Below are 17,067 nucleotides of genomic sequence, written 5' to 3'. Positions count from 1 at the left end.
AATTAGGATTTTTTTTGTTTTAATAAATATGAACTTTTGTTGGAATGCATCTGATAGGGGGGTAGGAGGGAAGGAATTAGATGAAGAGCAAATCAGTGAAGGCTTCCTGGAAGAAATGATTCCTGGGTTGACTCTGAAAGCATAGCTAAGAATTAGGCAAAAAAAAAAAAAAAAACCCGAAAAAGCAAATTCTGGTCTCAGTAAATAGGATATGCCAAAGCCCAGAAGTGAGAGACTGTCAGGAGGGGTGAGTGCCAGGGAAGGGGGTGAGAGGGCAGCTGGGGGCCGGACCGGGTCATCCAGGTCACACACTGGCTGCAGACATTGTCGCCTCGGCTCATGGAAACCACGAAACCATGAGGGTACCAGGTGGGCAGTGCTGGACCAGGCTGACTTTTCAGAAAGTTGGGTGGAGGATGGGTGAGAAGGCACTTAGGGGACCAGCTGGAGGGCTAAGCAGAGCTCCAGGTGAGCACGGCGGGGTGCGCAGCAAAGAGGGTGACGCTGGTGCATAGGGTGGGCTGCCTGGGAGGCCTGAGGGGTCGGCCCCACAGCGCTCGTATCTCTGCAGGATCCTCAGAGATCATCATAGCTGAATGATTCATTCATCCATCCGTTTCTTTATGCAAGCATGAATTCATTTATTGAATCACTGATTATTCAGGGCGTAGGATGTTAAATGTTAAATCTGACTGGTTCACTTCTCCACAAGTTAAACAGTCATTTCTTATAGTGACTGATCACTCCTGCTATCGTGATGGCCCCACGGAATCCCCAAGGGTCCTGGCTCGAGGAAAGAAGGAGGGTGGGAGTTGGAGGGGATGTCATGGGGGAAGAGGCTGGAGTCACGTGGCCAGAGCTTAGGAAGGTGCCAGACTGCACACGATGGAGGCTGTCTTGGGAACTGGAAATCATGATGTATGCTTCAGGGACAAGGTACTATAGACACATAAACAACCAAATAAAACAGGTTTATGGCTGTTTCCTCTGTCGTGCTTTGTATGGATTTTCCCTTCCTTGTAATGACTTCTGGAATCAGTTCTGACATATGTTGAGACAATTTTTGACCCAGAGAAAAATCAGTATAATCTAATTTTATAGAGTTTTCCTCCACGATATCAATAACCTTCTCTCCCTAGGAAAATCGGGTGAAATGCATATTTAGACAAGTAAATCTATCTGATCAATCATTTCACAGATGAGAAAGAAACCATGTGTGAAATGAAAGTAGATATTTTCAAAGCCACTTCATTTAGTGAGAGGACCCTAATCAGCAAGTGGGTTTTTTCGTAACAAGAGAAAGAGTGGGATGGAGATACGCCCACGGTTGCAGGTCCCAGGGCTGAGCAGTGGATTCTGGTCCTATTTCAGCTCCCTGGAGATTAGATTGCAAGCGTCTGTTTCAGCTGAATCACCACGGCCTTGAAGGGTTGAGGGAAAAACAGGTGAACTCAAGCCCCCCAAACAAGCAAAACATTTACTAGCAGCATGAACCTGGCAATGTTGAAAATAGAATGCCTAGCATCAGAAAATCTACAAACAACAAATGCTGGAGAGGGTGTGGAGAAAAGGGAACCCTCTTTCACTGTTGGTGGGAATATAAATTGATACAGCCACTATGGAGAACAGTTCCTTAAAAAACTAAAAATAGAGCAACCATATGACCCAGCAATCCCACTATGGGGTATATACCCTGAGAAAACCATAATTCAAAAAGACACACGAGCCCCCAATGTTCATTGCAGCATGATTTGCAATAGCCAGGTCATGGAAGCAACCTAAATGTCCATCGACAGACGAATGGATAAAGAAGATGTGGTACATATATACAATGGAATATTACTCAGCCATAAAAAGGAACGAAATTGGGTCATTTGTAGAGACGTGGACGGACCTAGAGTCTGTCATACAGAGTGAACTAAGTCAGAAACAGAAAAATAAATATCATATATTAACACATATATGTGGAATCTAGAAAGATGGTACAGATGAACCGGTTTGCAAGGCAGAAATAGAGACACAGATGTAGAGAACAAACTCATGGACACCAAGGGGGGAAAGTGGCAGGGGGATGGTGGTGGTGGGATGAATTGGGAGATTGGGATTGACATGTATACACTAATATGTATAAAATAGATAACTAATAAGAACCTGCTGTATAAAAAAATGAAAAAAGAAAATAGAATGCCTAATACATATTCTAAAGCCTTTCATGCATATGGTTGATATTTAATTATTATTAGAAGAATATTAATATAACATATTTGCATTCATATAGGTGAGACAACAAAAGAACACCAACTTTCATGTTTCAAGCTCAAAAAGAAACATTTAAATAAATCTTATTCTTCAAAATAATCACCGGGAATGTCTTTGAAAATAACTTTTTTGGGGAATTATTTTCAAAAGCTAATTTTAGAAGTATAAAAGAAAATCAATGTGTCAAAATAATCTCTCTCTCTCTCCACACATACGCACACGTCAACCAAGGATAGCTATTAAATGTTATATGATCTTCCAAGCAGTATTTTAACACAAAATCATTGAAACCCTGTTTTTGCCTCTCTGACAGGAGACTCTGAATCTAACTGGAGGTTCAGCTTTAATAGAAAGTGGGCATTTACATCCTCCTCAGTTGGATGCTTTTGTTTTTCAACGTTTTTCCGGACAGAGGTTTCTCATTTCTTTGGTATTTTTCACACTCTTATTAAGTAGACTACTGTTGCATGCCATCTCAATTCTATTTAGGAAAGAAATATAAATATTCAGTTTACAATGCTTAGAGTAAAACAGGGGAAGGGAGGAATTCAGGATTCATCTGCACCTACCTTTCTTCAAAAAGGCAACTTGTAATTCAATATTTCAAGGCAACTCGATATTTCTCCTAAGGTTTTCCATCTCTCCTCTTATTTCCCAGACCATTCCCTAACTCTGGAAGGCACGCCTGCTCTCTGGCTCTACCACAGTCTGGAGGAAACTCTGACTCCATAGCTAGGCCAAGATCCAGGAGAAACTTCGAAGAGAAGCATTTTGGGGTTTTTTTTGGTGCATACATGTTGGGAATACAAAAATGTACTTGGTAAAATGATATGTACATAAATTAGAATTTTAGTCTGAGTTCTGCACTGGTTCTTGTATTATCTCTATGAAACTTTAGTCTCCCTGGAATGACAGCTCTATAAACAATAAAGTCATTTCCCACTAGGTAATTATTGTTTCAAAGCATTTCTGAAGACCAGGAGAGCGCTTAATTGTCACTTGCTCGTAGGAGACACTCAGCGAATATTGGTGACTATATCAGTAATTACCCCTTAATTGTGGTTTTTTTTTTTTTTCTTAATTGTGTTTTTATAAACTGCAAGGACGGTAAGGCTCGTTACTTCCCTAAGTTTGCTCATTTTCCACATTTTTTTCCACCCCTACGAGGGGCAGTCCCCAACTTCACGGACAGCAGGGTCCCCAAGGGGTGCAGTACCGCCGTCCGCAAGCCCCCGACGGCCGCCCCTGCAGCCCCGCATGGTTCCCGCAGGGCCGGGCTTCCAGAACAGCGCCCACGGTGACCCCCGGCGTTTCTTCGGAAGGCCCCGGGCTCAGCCGTCGGAGGGCATCACCACCTCCACCCTGGGCCACAGGACAACATAAAAAGATCACCGAGGCCCACAGCGCTCTGTGCACTAATCTTCAGGCTGACCTAAGCAGTTACTCAGAGCTACCACTTCTCTTGGACACCACGGAGAACCGAGAATCTGAAACGCTAACCTGCCCAAGGCCTTAGAGGGATGACGGAGTGAGTTTGAATCTGGTTCGCCTTGTGTCCCACCTACAGGTGCTGCGTGGGACAGCAGAGGCCTGAGGCCTGCAACTTGTAATTACACGCAGTCGCCCCAAAGTCACGCTCACTGTCTTGGCTTCAGACACACCCAGCTCTGCCCATGGCGTGGTGACACGGACCCTCCCCCACTCTGGTCCCCAGTGCTCTCCCATGAGCCAGCTTCTCTCCAGTCCTTCCCAGAACTGTCCCTGTTCCCCGCTACCCCACACGACCGCAGGTCCAGATCTCACACTCTTCGCATCGCTGCTTGTGCCTGGGCTGCTCGGCTTGGCCTTTCTATGTGGCTCGGCGACTTTGATGCTGGCTGTTTTAGGGGTGTCCCCAGGCCATGCTTATTCACTGTGTTGTATAAATAACCATAGTGCAGTGATTCTTAGTTTAGGTGGTAAATTTTCAAAGGGGTGGATGTGGTTTTCCCTAAGAACTGAAGGAAACTGTGACCTTGAACCGCACAGCCCCGAGAAGATGAGTGAATTTACATTAACAATCGATTTGCTCTGCGGCACTGAATCGTGGTTATGGATCTGCTCACCAGGCCACAGAGACTCAGGCTGGACACGCGCTGAAGGACCCCAGGAGTCATCGCACGTCAGCTGAGGCTTTCCTGCAATCTGTTCAACTTTGGTATTTGAAACACAATCACCTTCCAAATTTTCCTATATAAAACTTTACATGAGACTCTACATGAGTATTGTAAAGTACCTTGACAGCCAACAGATTTCTTCCTAAGAAGAAGAAGGGTTACCTATGAAAGAAATGTTTCAAAACACCATTGCAAACAGGACCATGTCACAAGCGTAACTGGGAAGTGTCCAAACGTTTGGAGGGTAACTTACACCCACTCCTTGCAGGACAGAGGCGGCGCACGCCTGTACGTGCCCCCGGAAGGTCAGAGGGCGTCCCTTACCTGCCGTGGGTCTGGTGGTTGAGCTGACGTCAGAGGGAATCACCATGGGGATACGTTCATCGTCTTGGGAGTAACCAGCTTGAATGGCTCGGAGGTAACTGTGACTCCGTGTGCGGAAGCCTCCCGGGAGGTCCAGGGCGTCCATGGCCTGAGATTCCACTTCACTGAAGACGGATTCGCACACCGACTCGAGCTGCCCATTGATGTCCGCCTCGCTCATCTGGAACGACCGACAGCCCGGGTGATGGTGAGACCCAGCCAAGGTCATCACGGCCACGTCGCAAAAGAAAAGAGAGCACAGGTCACCCCCACCTTCACTTACCGTCTTCCATTTTCAGCATAATTAATTTGAAATCAGCATTGGGAATCGTTACGCTTGGGAGACAGCTTATTGTGTTATTTCTTACAAAACACTAAGGAAAACCGCCAACTCCCAAGATGTCCTTGAAAGCCTGTGGACCCCGAGGCAGAACTTTAAAGGATGGCTGGCAGTTATTATCAGTGCAAGAGAGACGGGGAGCTTAAGAGTTTCGCACGCTGTTCAGAATATTAGTCTTCCCTCTTTCTCCGTTTCCAGGTGATGCCTTCGCGTCCTGGGCTGTTTACAGCTCAGACAACCCCAGGCGTGGAGGCTGTACCTGCGAGACTCATGCAAACGGCTCGAGCTGATCTCACTCTGCGTCCGCTCAGCGTCCTGGAAACTAGCGCCCAGCTCGGCAACGCGCTCACATCCTTGTCCCAGGAGAACAGCACAGGCCCGTGTCCGGGACGGTGCTGCCGTGTACACACAGCATGGGTATCACCTAAACTCCGGCGACGCTGTTTCCCTCCTTCAGTCTGGGATGGTAGTGCCTGCGCTTTGTTTGATGGTTCCGCAAGTAAAGTCATTATTTTCAAGCCTGAGATTTAATTTCCAGGTAGAGAGTCACCCTGGGAACCTAAAAGTTCCAACTGTATTTAAAAAAGAAATGATCAGGCTTTGGCTAGTGCAGGGGTCGTAGGAGATGTGCACACAGGGGCCTGACCGTCGGGTGAGCTGAGGGCCTCCGTGTGTGCAGTTGATGGCGGGACATGCCTTCTGAGGTTTCTAGGTGGTAACGCTCGTGTGTTTTCCAGGAGCCAAGTCTAGAGGTTTTAAATGGAAACCCAATAAAGTGACATAGAGCACTAAGGCAAGGTTAAAGAGCACGGGGTGGGGGAGGGATGGGAATTTTAAGAACTAAAAGCCCCAGTTGGGCAGGTGACGTGCAGCCGCTCCCAGGCCCAGGGCTCGTGGGCAGAGGCAGGGGTGGGCCGGGGGGGCTGGTGTTTGCCCTGTGGTTGGAGGGGACTTGGATGAACAGCCCCACCCTCACTGCTCCTGTATTTAGGGCCCACTCCCCGGGGGGCACATGTTAACATGGAAGCATGTGTGGGGATGCCTGCGGTGACCCTGACACGGGAGGGCTGAGGCTCTGGGGGGCATGGGAAGGTGGGAGTGGAATCAGGGCTCAGGCAGAGGCCACAGACGGGGCTCATGGAGGGGCCCGGGAACCTGGGCTGGTCTCCCTGCGCAGGAGACTCTGCCCTCCGACCCCCTCTGCTCCCCAACACCCACTCACTCCTCCCAGCCGCGTCCTTACAGCTGCCACGACCTGGTCACCGTCTCAGCCCAGCACGTCCAATAGTCATTCATTCCACTGCTTGAAATGTCACCCACAACTTCCTGAACACCCCCGGTTATGTTGACAGGTAAATAAAAAAGTATTGTTTTAAACACCAAATTAATCCCTTTTCTCTAATTGTTCACAGAGTAAAAGCAGGTAAAAGAATCAGATTTCCCCTTCAATAGGGAAGACACCTTCTGCCCACCTCTAATTGTAGACTTGGGTATGGGTCCCGGCTTCTACCTAAGATGCTTTACCTGAATCCCCTGCTTCTACCTGAGATGCTTTACCTGACTCCCCTGCTTCTACCTGAGATTATTCAGGAGCTAGAATAATGGCTCCTTTCCTTTCACTGGACAAATCCCAGCAAGAACAGCCCGTGGAGGAAGGTGCTGAGGGGGATTTAAAGGCGGGACTGCTGGCCCAAAGCCCAGGGTAAGAAAGAGAATCTTCAGGTTGTTCAGTCAGAAAAGACCAGAGAGAAATTAATGGGCGACTGCATCATCCCAATGGTTTGAGGGTGTCTGACGTTGGAAAGAGACACACAAATTCAGGGCAAAGACAGATGACGACACCCCACCATGATCGCCTTGGGTGCCTAGTGAGGGAAACGCATCTGAAAAACTCGCACTGGTTTGAAATATGACATTTTCTGGAGTACAAATTCCTTTCAATCTAAGTTTTCCCTTATGTGGAATCATATCAAAAAGTCTCAGATTGTTTTATGTCATTTACGTCAAAGATCCACGTTAGACAACCTGAAAAAGCCAGAAACTGAGTGATGCTGCCAGCGTCCACCAGCCCCAGGACGCAGGATTCCGGTCGATCCCTCCCTTTCTGCAAACCCGCCTGCGCCCACGAGCTTCTCCATCGGGAAGAGACACTATCGAGCTTGCACGTGCATTTCACAAACGAGTGATGGACGTTTCCGTGAGGACCATTCGGACAGTGCTTCCAGCTACAAAACCGATCAGTGAGGTTCTAGAAATGAAGGGGACTTTTTTTTCACCCAAACGAGTAGTTGAGAAGGATCTCAAATTGGTCTAGACAGGAACTGAAATGACCTGTTCCTGAGAGCTGATTTGTTCACTAGCTTGAGGGAGATTTGGAAAAGTGGGTGTTTTGCTTGGCAACTCAAACCACAGGCTCAGGCCCACTGGAGATGTCCCAGGAGGACGTTAAGCCAGTGCGGTAAATAACCAGTGTGGGCTGAAGCAACCAATTTCTTTTGTGAACTATAAACGCAGAAAAGCACTTAAAGTGCTTCTGGAGAATGTGGGCACCGAGAAACCAAAGAAGAGAAAATTGGGAAGATGGTGAGAAAGGTGACTGTCCCGTTGGTAGCAGACAGGTCGACATACAGCTGGGGGTGGGCTCCTCGGGCGTCAGGATGGATGACAATTCCAGAGCAGGCATGACGGTGACGGTATGGGGGCCCTGGGACCGTGCGCACAGCTGCTAGGGGTGAAAAACGGGGCAGCCGCTGTGACAAACCATATAGAGCTTCCTCAGAAGGTTAAAACTAGAACTCCTGTCTGATGCAGCAATGCCACTTCTGGGTATACGTGCACAAGAACTGAAAGCAGGGACGTGAACAGACACTTGTACACCCGTGTTCACAGCCGTGTTACTCACAGTAGCCAAGACGGGGAAGCAACCCAAGTGTCTGTTGATGGACAAACACAATGCAGTCCATTCACACAATGGAATATAATTCAACCTTAAAAAGGAAGCAAATTCTGACACAGGCTACCATATGGATGGACCTGGGGGAAAGTGAAATAAACTAGACACAGAAGGACACATACTGTATGAGTCACTCATGTGAGGTCTCTGGAGGACTCAGATCCACAGAGACAGAACGTAGACGGTGGGGCAGGGGCTGGGGAAGGGGAAAGGGGAGTCAGTGTTTAGTGGGGACAGTGTCAGTTTGGGAAGACGAGAAAGTTCTGCATGATGGTGGTGTTTGCCCAACAATGTGAATGTACTTAATGCCACTGAACTGGACACTGAGAAGTGGTTAAGATGGTACATTTTATGCTATGTATATTTTACCATAATTTAAAAAAAAAGGATGCATGACAGAAAGAAGCTACGATCACACTGAAACAACTTTTCAAAGACGAGAAAGAGAGAAGAGACGATGGCAGGATCTGACATGGAGGGAGGCAAACGTCCTTCCTTCAGTGAGTGAGGATGCAGGGTGCCCCCCACCGTCCCCGTGCGGGTCTCCTGACATCCCCCCGCCCCTGCGGGTCTCCTGACATCCCCCCGCCCCGGCACCCGTCCTGATGCGCAACAAAGCGTCCGCCGCAGCCCTGAGCTTCCCGGGCTCCTGGGAAAAGGGAGCATCGTCAGAATTATCCGAATGGTGGATGAGCGGAAACAAAGTAAACGCAGAGACTCTCTAGGGACGGTGACCTCAGGAGATTCGGCCGGGCGGAGCCTCAGCAAAGATGCCGCCCCGGGGACAACACGGCGAGGACCAGCTCAGAGCCTCACTCGCGCCCTCGGCCTCGGGACCGGTTTGTCTTCCCGCCCAGGGAGCGGGCGTAGCTGCCCCATCCCCAGAGCTGCCCCGCTCCCACGACAATGGCCACATTGTGGATCCCAGGGTGAGACTGAAAATATTCCCTCGCACTAGCCGTACATTGGGTCACAGGGACACTGAGGACCAGGCACCGGCGTGTACGGAGTGGCGACTAGGATGTGAAGGGTGAGGAGGGCCGGGTCCGGTGGGGAAGAGGCAGAAGGTCTGTAGGGACGCGGCGAGGCCCCCCGGTAGGTCCCCCTCTTCCATCTGGGGCCTCCGTCTCGCTCAAGCAGTAAGAAGCCGAGGGGAAGGTTTGGACACACCTGCCACCTGGCATCTTCAAAGAATAAGGGAGGGTGTGACCTTGCTCCAGGCTTTCCTGGAGCTGAGAGGGTGTCTGTCCCCAGAAACACCAGCAAGCTTGGGCAGCTGGCGCTGGGAGACCCTGTGTGTCCCCTCGAGGTGGGACCCAGACCCTCCACATGGGGGGCGTGACACAGGGAAGGAGGCTGATCAGCGTGGAGGGGACGGAGGGGACGGAGGCCAAGACGGCCAGCTAGTCAGCCATCCCAGCTCAGAACAGGTGGGAGAAAGAATGACAGAGCCATAAACGCAGCCCCTGCCCCCGCAATTAATCTTATAAAGTTCCCAGGGGCGCAATCAGGCCAGGATGACTCCAGGCCGGAATGCGCGTCTGCTCACGGCCTGCGGCCCTGGCTGGGGCTGACTCAGGGCGGGGTGGGAGGGAGGAGGGATCCCACCTGGCTGATGCAGCTGGCCTGGCTGAGGGTGCTGACGGCCCGCATGTAGCTCTGGTTCCGGGAGCGGAATTTCGGGGAGCTGTAGTTGGCAGAGGGGTCCAGGCTGTGGCCGGCAGGCCCGTCGCTGGCAGCTTGCAGGTAGCTCTGGCTACAGGAAAGACACGGAGAGAAGAGAAGAGGCTTCCGTGAGCATCGCCCAGAGGCTGTTACCAAACTTCGTCCTGCGGTGGACACCTTTGCCTCACGTAAACATTCCTGACAGACACTCGCACAGATGCGATTTCCTCAAAAGCAACAGGGGAGCCTATTTACAAACTTGCCTTGAAACCTGACTTTTTATGATCAGGGAGTGACATTAGGATCACTCCACATAGAATAAAAAAGTGCTGAAAGCACAGGTAACTCACACACCATCAGAGCGAATTGGGGTCAGAAAACCATGAGAGTCTTATAAAAATCATGGTAGCTTTTAGCAACTTTACACACTCAGAAAAAATAAAAGAAAAAAATCAAAGGCTCGCTTTCAGTTTTAACTTATGAGAAGTTGTGCAGATTACGCAATACAGGCAGAGAGCAGACTGAAAAATCAAATCCATATTGTTATCGTAAGGATCATTTTCTCTCAAACAGCTTCAAAAATCTATTTCCTCTGGTATCCCTTCTTGTTATTCTGCAAAATGTTAAAAGTATGGGAAAACCTTGAGGGTGTCTGGCATGTAGAAGTTTCGGCTTAGCTTACGTTTCTGACTAACTGAACTCCTTTCAGGTTTTGGTGACAGACTTTCCACAATATAGTAAGAATTCCTCTTATTTGACCCCAAACTGGAATAATGTGGACACAAATAACAAGTTTATTCTTCTTTCGTATTGCAGATCACAATGGGAACATTAAATAGGATCACCGCACAGGCCCGTGTATAAAAATGTGTCTAAATATGAGGTTGGTAATTCTGACTCCATATTTGGCTGAAGAATGTTCCCCTGTTTTTCAAAGTAAACTCTTGATATAAATTGCTTTCTCTGTGCCTTACTGCTTTAGAAATGGGGCAGAAGAGAAAAAAATGGGCTCAATGAAAAGTTCTGATTAAGCAAAGTCCATTTCTTATAAAGTCATTATTTTGGGTAAAATTAATAATATGTATTTTTAGATATTAATAGAATACAATTTATATTATAAATTATTATACTAATAATTTTTGTTTTAAAACCAGGTGTATAACATATTCCAGCTCCTACCTTCCTCCTCTCTACTCAAAACAAAAAAACAAAGAAAAAAAAAAAGAAAAGAAAGGAAAAGGAATGGGAGAGAAGTGAGCTTGGAGCCAGCTCTGACCTTGGCTCGTAAAGGGTGCAAGCCCCTGCCCAACTCGTCGTCACCCCCGCTGCTCCGGGCCGGGGTCTGCACCAGCACGGCCACGGGTCCCTTTGTGCCTCCGTGGGCCCGCAGCTGGAAGCAGGCAGGTGTGCGACCACCCACAGCGCCCACGGCCGCCACGTGGGGCCCAGGCTAGCTTGGACGTGACCTCGCCAGCCTCACCTGCACCGTGTTTAGTCCAAGGTCACCTGCAGGGGCCTGAGCATCGCGGCCTCGGTGGTGCATGTGGAGGTGTGCTGCCCGGACCCTCAGGCTCTCGGCCTCATGTTTGTTTTTGCAAAAATGAAACCTTTCTGGGTTCCCCTCTCCTTCTGTGTTTCCTTGAATCGCTGACTTCACACTACGATTTCTACCTGTTAGCACTTTTCTCTTACTTCCTTCCGATAGGAGACCTTTCCCTGCTGATTAACACGGCTCTTCACCATTTCAACATTCTCAAATTAAAGTTCTGAGAATCTTTAAGAGAAGGGCTGTGTCTTCTTGATCTCTGTATCCAGATTTCCAGCCCAGAGCCTGGCGCCGTGAGCCGGGGGGTGACTCAGAACTACAGCAAATGCCCCTTTGGTCGTGGCTGGGTGGTACCCACACACAATTCCGTGTATTTGTGATTCTACGTTTCAAATACATTTTAAAAACTCCCAACCATCTCCTATTCCAACACAGGGTAGCCTCTTAAAGAAGGGCTTCCACTATAGAAAGTTAATCAGGTTGTTTTCTTTTACAGACTCACAACAGTTAACGTTTGCTATACACTGTTATGCTGGATCCCTGTAAGCTTCTGACCCGGTACCAACCCATTCAGCGCTCGCGGGAACCCCACACAGTAGGGCCTCATTGTGCAAACACGCAGACCGAGGCGCACCTTGCCCAGGTGCCCCCGGGGCGAACGCAGAGCTAGACTCCGGGGCCAGGCAGCCTGGCTCCGAAACTCATGCTTTTAGCCCCAAGATCGCAGCTGCTGAGTCACAGGAGAAGAAGGCCCGAAAGGTCTGGTCCTCTATCACCAAATGTTTTAAACAGTTAAAAAAACCCAACTGGAAGATCCCACATGCCACGGAGCAACTAGGCCCGTGAGCCACAACTACTGAGCCTGCGCGTCTGGAGCCTGTGCTCCGCAACAAGAGAGGCCGCGACAGTGAGAGGCCCGCGCACTGCGATGAAGAGTGGCCCCCGCTCGCTGCAACTGGAGAAAGCCCTCACACAGAAACGAAGACCCAACACAGCCATAAATAAATTAAAAAAAAAACCCAACTGTGCCTCATTAGGGTTAATAGAACTTTAAACATTTTAATAGCTTGGCATCTTCTATTACTGCCCAGGAAGGCCAGCGATCCTCACGCATCTCAGACCCGGAGACGGATCAGGAGCTGAGACGGGGAGGTGAGTCGATGGTGGGGGGGCAGGGCTGCCGTGACCCACTGGATCCGGGGCCGGGACCCCAGGGCCTGTCCCTCTCCCTCGGTTCCTGACGATGGAGTTCTGCTCTTCCTCAGAAATCCGTCTTCGGGAGTTGATACCACTTTGAAGTTCCCTTTAAGCCCCTCAGTTATTCCCTCATAAGAATAACTCCTACTTCGACATCCCAGTTGTCAGGCATGGAAATACATCTTCATGTATAGACTTTCTGGTGGCTCAGAAATTCTTAAGAGGAAACCATAGAACGTTTTCTAAAATAACATGAAACATTTTTTTTTCCAGTTTTTTTCCCTTTCAAATGATGCCCACGTTAGACAGTCATGTATGCATAAATGAGATTGGAAACCTATTTTGGAAAGCTGTAAGAGTGAAAAGGAGTCGTATAAAAGAGGTTTCCTAGTTTGCTACTTCTTCCTTTCCCTCTGCAAACTGTGTCACAGTTGTTTGCTGGGTCACAGGCTCACAAACCTCTTCTGTGACTTCGGATCATCGTAAAAACAAATTCACGTAACAAAATACATGCCAGGCCTCTGGATTCAGCTATTCAGATCCACGTGGATATGCTTGAATATTTAGACAAAATAAACAATTCTCTTTATTTTTGTCACCTTAGAAAAACAGTCAAGACTCTAAGTAGGTTGTATGAAGGAGAAATATAAGAAAACATTTTTTTCAAACTAAATGTGTTTATTCTAGATACAGAGGGCAACTTCACATTTTTATAAATGGAATCTGACCGGAATGGCGTGCATATATGACCACTGTCTTCACTGCGTTACATGGAGAATGGAACATTCTAAACATCATTACAGATAGGGGTGTGAGAAAGTGTGTGTGTGTGTGAGATATAGGTGTGTGTGTGCTATTCCTCCGACAAAATGGAAATTATTCTAATGTCTTTCAGCACACATGTCACATAAGCTTGCGATTAAGTGATTTCAGAAAATATTTTTTTTCCAGATTATTTCCGTATTTAGACTAAAAGGGTCCTTTAAGCTTTAATTGCAGTCGCAGGAGATGAAGGTGTGCTTGTGCCCTAATTACACCATGCTGGGCCGGGGTGTCTATTGGTGACAACGCAAGCGCTCAGATCCTAAAAGTGACACTGGAGGACCTGGCACTCGGGGCCTAGGGACAGCTGAGACCTTCCCGCCTCTATGGAGGCTTCTGAAACGGGTCAGGAAACAGGCTCAGAATCAGGTACCTGCATCTGACTTGAAGGCTGGGGGTGGGTCTCACGGAGGAATGGCTCACGTCACGTGGCTGGAAACGCATCCGGAGAGGAGGTGGCCGGCGTCTGGGGCTCGTGAGGGAGGAGCTGCCTGCAGCCAGGATTCCGTGAACTTTCTACACTCTGCCGAGTCTGCCCTTGCGTCCTGCACTTTCCCCTCGTGCCTCGCTCGACTGTCTGGACCTGCTACTCTGATTCTGCTCCTCTGCTCCTCACATGTATTATTTTACTGGCCAGCACCCCCTGCGGGGAAAAGCCTTTGTACCTTTCCAGTAAATTCTGCGGATTTCCTCGAGCGGGTGCCAGGAAGAGGGTCGGGCGCGGAAGACAGCAAAGATGGAGGAATAACTGCCAGATCAAACGCAGGGCACCCAGTTGAGTCTGAAGTTCAGAGGAACAGCAAGTAACTCCTAATATCAGTATGTTCCAAACGTGTCTCAAATGGGACATCCTTATACTAAAAAAATGCACTGTTTACCTGAAACTCAAATTTCACTGTTTGTCTTTCTTACATCTGGCGGTGCTACAATGGAGGTATGCTCAGGGTTATGGTGTCGGGGACGCAGACGGGAGCGTAGGTGTTCCTAATGTACAATGTCTGGGAGTTTGGTACAAACGTCTTAGGACACACCTGGGGGAGCTGACAGGGGGGCTGCTCAGATAGGGCCCCCATTTTTCCGGGTCAGATTTTGTCCGAACAAAACATTTCAACTGTTTGATTTTTTTTTGAAAAGAACAAACCTAGGTGAAGTCATCAAAAGAACATAATTTTTTCTAAAATAGAAATCAAGGAACAGAAAAATAAACACCACTACATTGTTATAAATTGAGACAAATTGATACATGTGAAATGGGCAGCGCTCACATTCAGGACTCAATGAATTCTGACAGTTTCTTTTCTGTAACCCTCACCCACACTCTCATCAGCATTCTCGGTTGTCATTCTTCTCAAGCTGAGCCATTGTACTGAAAGTGAAGTGGTGTCTCCTTAACGTTTACTCCTCATTTCCTGGATGACTAATGATGTGATGATTGGTTATTTGTACATCTTCTTTTGTGAAGTGACTTTTCAACTTTTTCCCCCCATTTTTAATCGGGTTATTTGTCTTCATAGTTTTGTTTTGTGGGAGTTCTTTATGTATTCTGTATTCAAATCCTTTGTCAGATAGGCATTTCAAATATTTTCCTTCACTTTGTGGCTTGCCTTGTCCCCTTCTTTTTGGAGTCTCTTGGTGAGCAGAAGTTTTAAATTGTGATGGTTAGATTCACTCTTCTGTCACATTGATATACTCTGTCCTTTTGAGTTTTCCTTGTCCTGAGAGATTTCACCTCCCGCGGGACAATTGCAAATGCCTGGAGATATTTTGTTGTCACAACTTGGGGGTGGGTGCTGGGCAGAGGCAGAGATGCTACCAAAACTCTATCGTGCACAGATAGTCGTCAACTGAAAAGAGTCGTCTGGCCCCAGATATCACTAGTGCTGAGGTTGAGAAATCCTGGTCTATTTTGACACCAATAGCTCTCTGTCTTAAGGGCAGATGGTCTCCATCCCTATTCTTCTCAAGTGAGTGCTCATTGGGCATTCAGAAAAATAGACTATATTATAAAACAAACCTTAGCAACTTTGAAAGAATAGAAATCATGCAAAATATGTTCTTGGACCAGAATAAATTAAACTAGAAATTAATAACAGAAAGATTTCTGGAAAATCCCCAAATATTTGAAAGTTAGGTCTGCAGTGACTCAATTCAGATATGAAAACAGGTTCTGAAAAGTGACCTGTGTGGTCCATCTGCTTAGACTAGTTGACGTCCATGTGATGAGTATTTGTTCATCTTTATTAGCGAGGATTAAAAGACGAGCAGATTATCAAGACTCCTACCTCTTTTGGTCAGACTATGTATTTTGGCAGGGTATGTGAAGAAGAGACCCAGTTTCTAAATGAAGGAACTCTGCCTTTTCTCTGTCATGCTGAAAAGCTGATATATAATACTATGTAGGTAATATTCCTTCCCTTAACTATGCCTTTCTTGGCTTTGTATATGTTGAAAGAGATAATATCTTTTGAGGAACACGTGTCAAGCAGGAACTTTGGCATGGATTTGGTTTCAGTTGTTTTAAGGATTAATTAATGAAATGCCTTTATCAACTTTCCAAACTTTTTTTTTTAAAATTAAGTAATTAATTAATTTATGGCTGTGTTGGGTCTTCGTTTCTGTGTGAGGGCTTTCTCTAGTTGAGGCGAGCGGGGGCCACTCTTCATCGCCGTGCGTGGGCCTTTCACTATCGCGGCCTCTCCCGCTGCGGAGCACAGGCTCCAGACGCACAGGCTCAGTAATTGTGGCTCACGGGCCCAGCCGCTCCGCGGCATGTGGGATCTTCCCAGACCAGGGCTCGAACCCGTGTGCCCTGCATTGGCAGGCAGATTCTCAACCACTGTGCCACCAGGGAAGCCCCAAACTTTTTTTTAATATACGAATAAAACAGACCAAGGAGCTGGATCTCCTGCTATACTCACATGCCTGCTATCTATCAACTAAAGCTATCACTACTGTCTTGGACAAAGTGGCAAAAGATAAAATAAAATCTTTGTGTGAATTAGTCAGTAGGGTCTGACACATGCTAACAATGCTGTTGACTAGCACCTCAGTATTTCAGCACCTTAGTACAATAAATTTCAATCAGTCGACAATAAAGCGAGTGTTTCAACTAGAAAAAACAAAAACAAAGACAAAACAAAACAACACCAGTCTTCTAAATTGGTTCAAAGAGGAAGTCTCAATGGAAATTTAAACCTATCTTGTACAGATAAGCAAGGGGAGGGAGAAAAGCTAGAATGAACCATGTTGCATTAGATTATAGTCAGAGACATCGGTATGAATTCATGTTCAGCTTGATACAGATGCAGATGGGTAGACAAAGTAAATAATTATGGATATAAGCGTGTATACCAGCTCTGCCTGCTAAGGAAACTAGCAGTGAGCACATCCAGTGCCCAGATCTTGGTTTCTAAACACCATTCTCCTGAAAGGCAACAGGGATCCTTGAAGAGACAGCTGGTTCTAGGGCTGGAAAAAATCAGATAGTGTGAGTGGTCCAACTTTGTTCTTCTTTGTCAAGATTGTTTTGGCTCTCCTAAGGTCCTTTGCATTTTCACACACATTTTAGAATCTTCCTGTCCGTTTCTCTAAAAAGTGAGGCTGCTTTGAATTGCATCAGCTTTGACTGAGGTTGCATTGAAATGATACCTCAATCTGCGGAGAATTAACATCTTAGCAACATTGCAGTTTCCATCACAATTTCTCTCTCCATTTGTGTTGGTCTAATTACATATGTACATGCTACATGTATACACGCACATCTCAT

General features: G+C 47.3%; 1 protein-coding gene across 1 annotated transcript in view; it reads right to left on the bottom strand.

Annotated features, from left to right (window-relative positions):
* DLGAP2 (DLG associated protein 2) overlaps positions 1-17,067 on the bottom strand; it is a 209,077-nt gene that overhangs the window by 45,020 nt on the left and 146,990 nt on the right. The window contains exons 5-6 of the mRNA XM_007188953.2: positions 9,680-9,827; positions 4,740-4,959 (exon numbers count right to left, since the gene is read on the bottom strand). Of these exons, the coding sequence (XP_007189015.2) occupies positions 4,740-4,959; positions 9,680-9,827 (368 nt within the window). The remainder of the gene's footprint in view (positions 1-4,739; positions 4,960-9,679; positions 9,828-17,067) is intronic.

Source organism: Balaenoptera acutorostrata, chromosome 21 (genome assembly GCF_949987535.1).
Source record: "Balaenoptera acutorostrata chromosome 21, mBalAcu1.1, whole genome shotgun sequence".
NCBI classification, from domain to species: domain Eukaryota; kingdom Metazoa; phylum Chordata; class Mammalia; order Artiodactyla; family Balaenopteridae; genus Balaenoptera; species Balaenoptera acutorostrata.
This window is presented reverse-complemented; position numbering and strand designations above follow the sequence as displayed.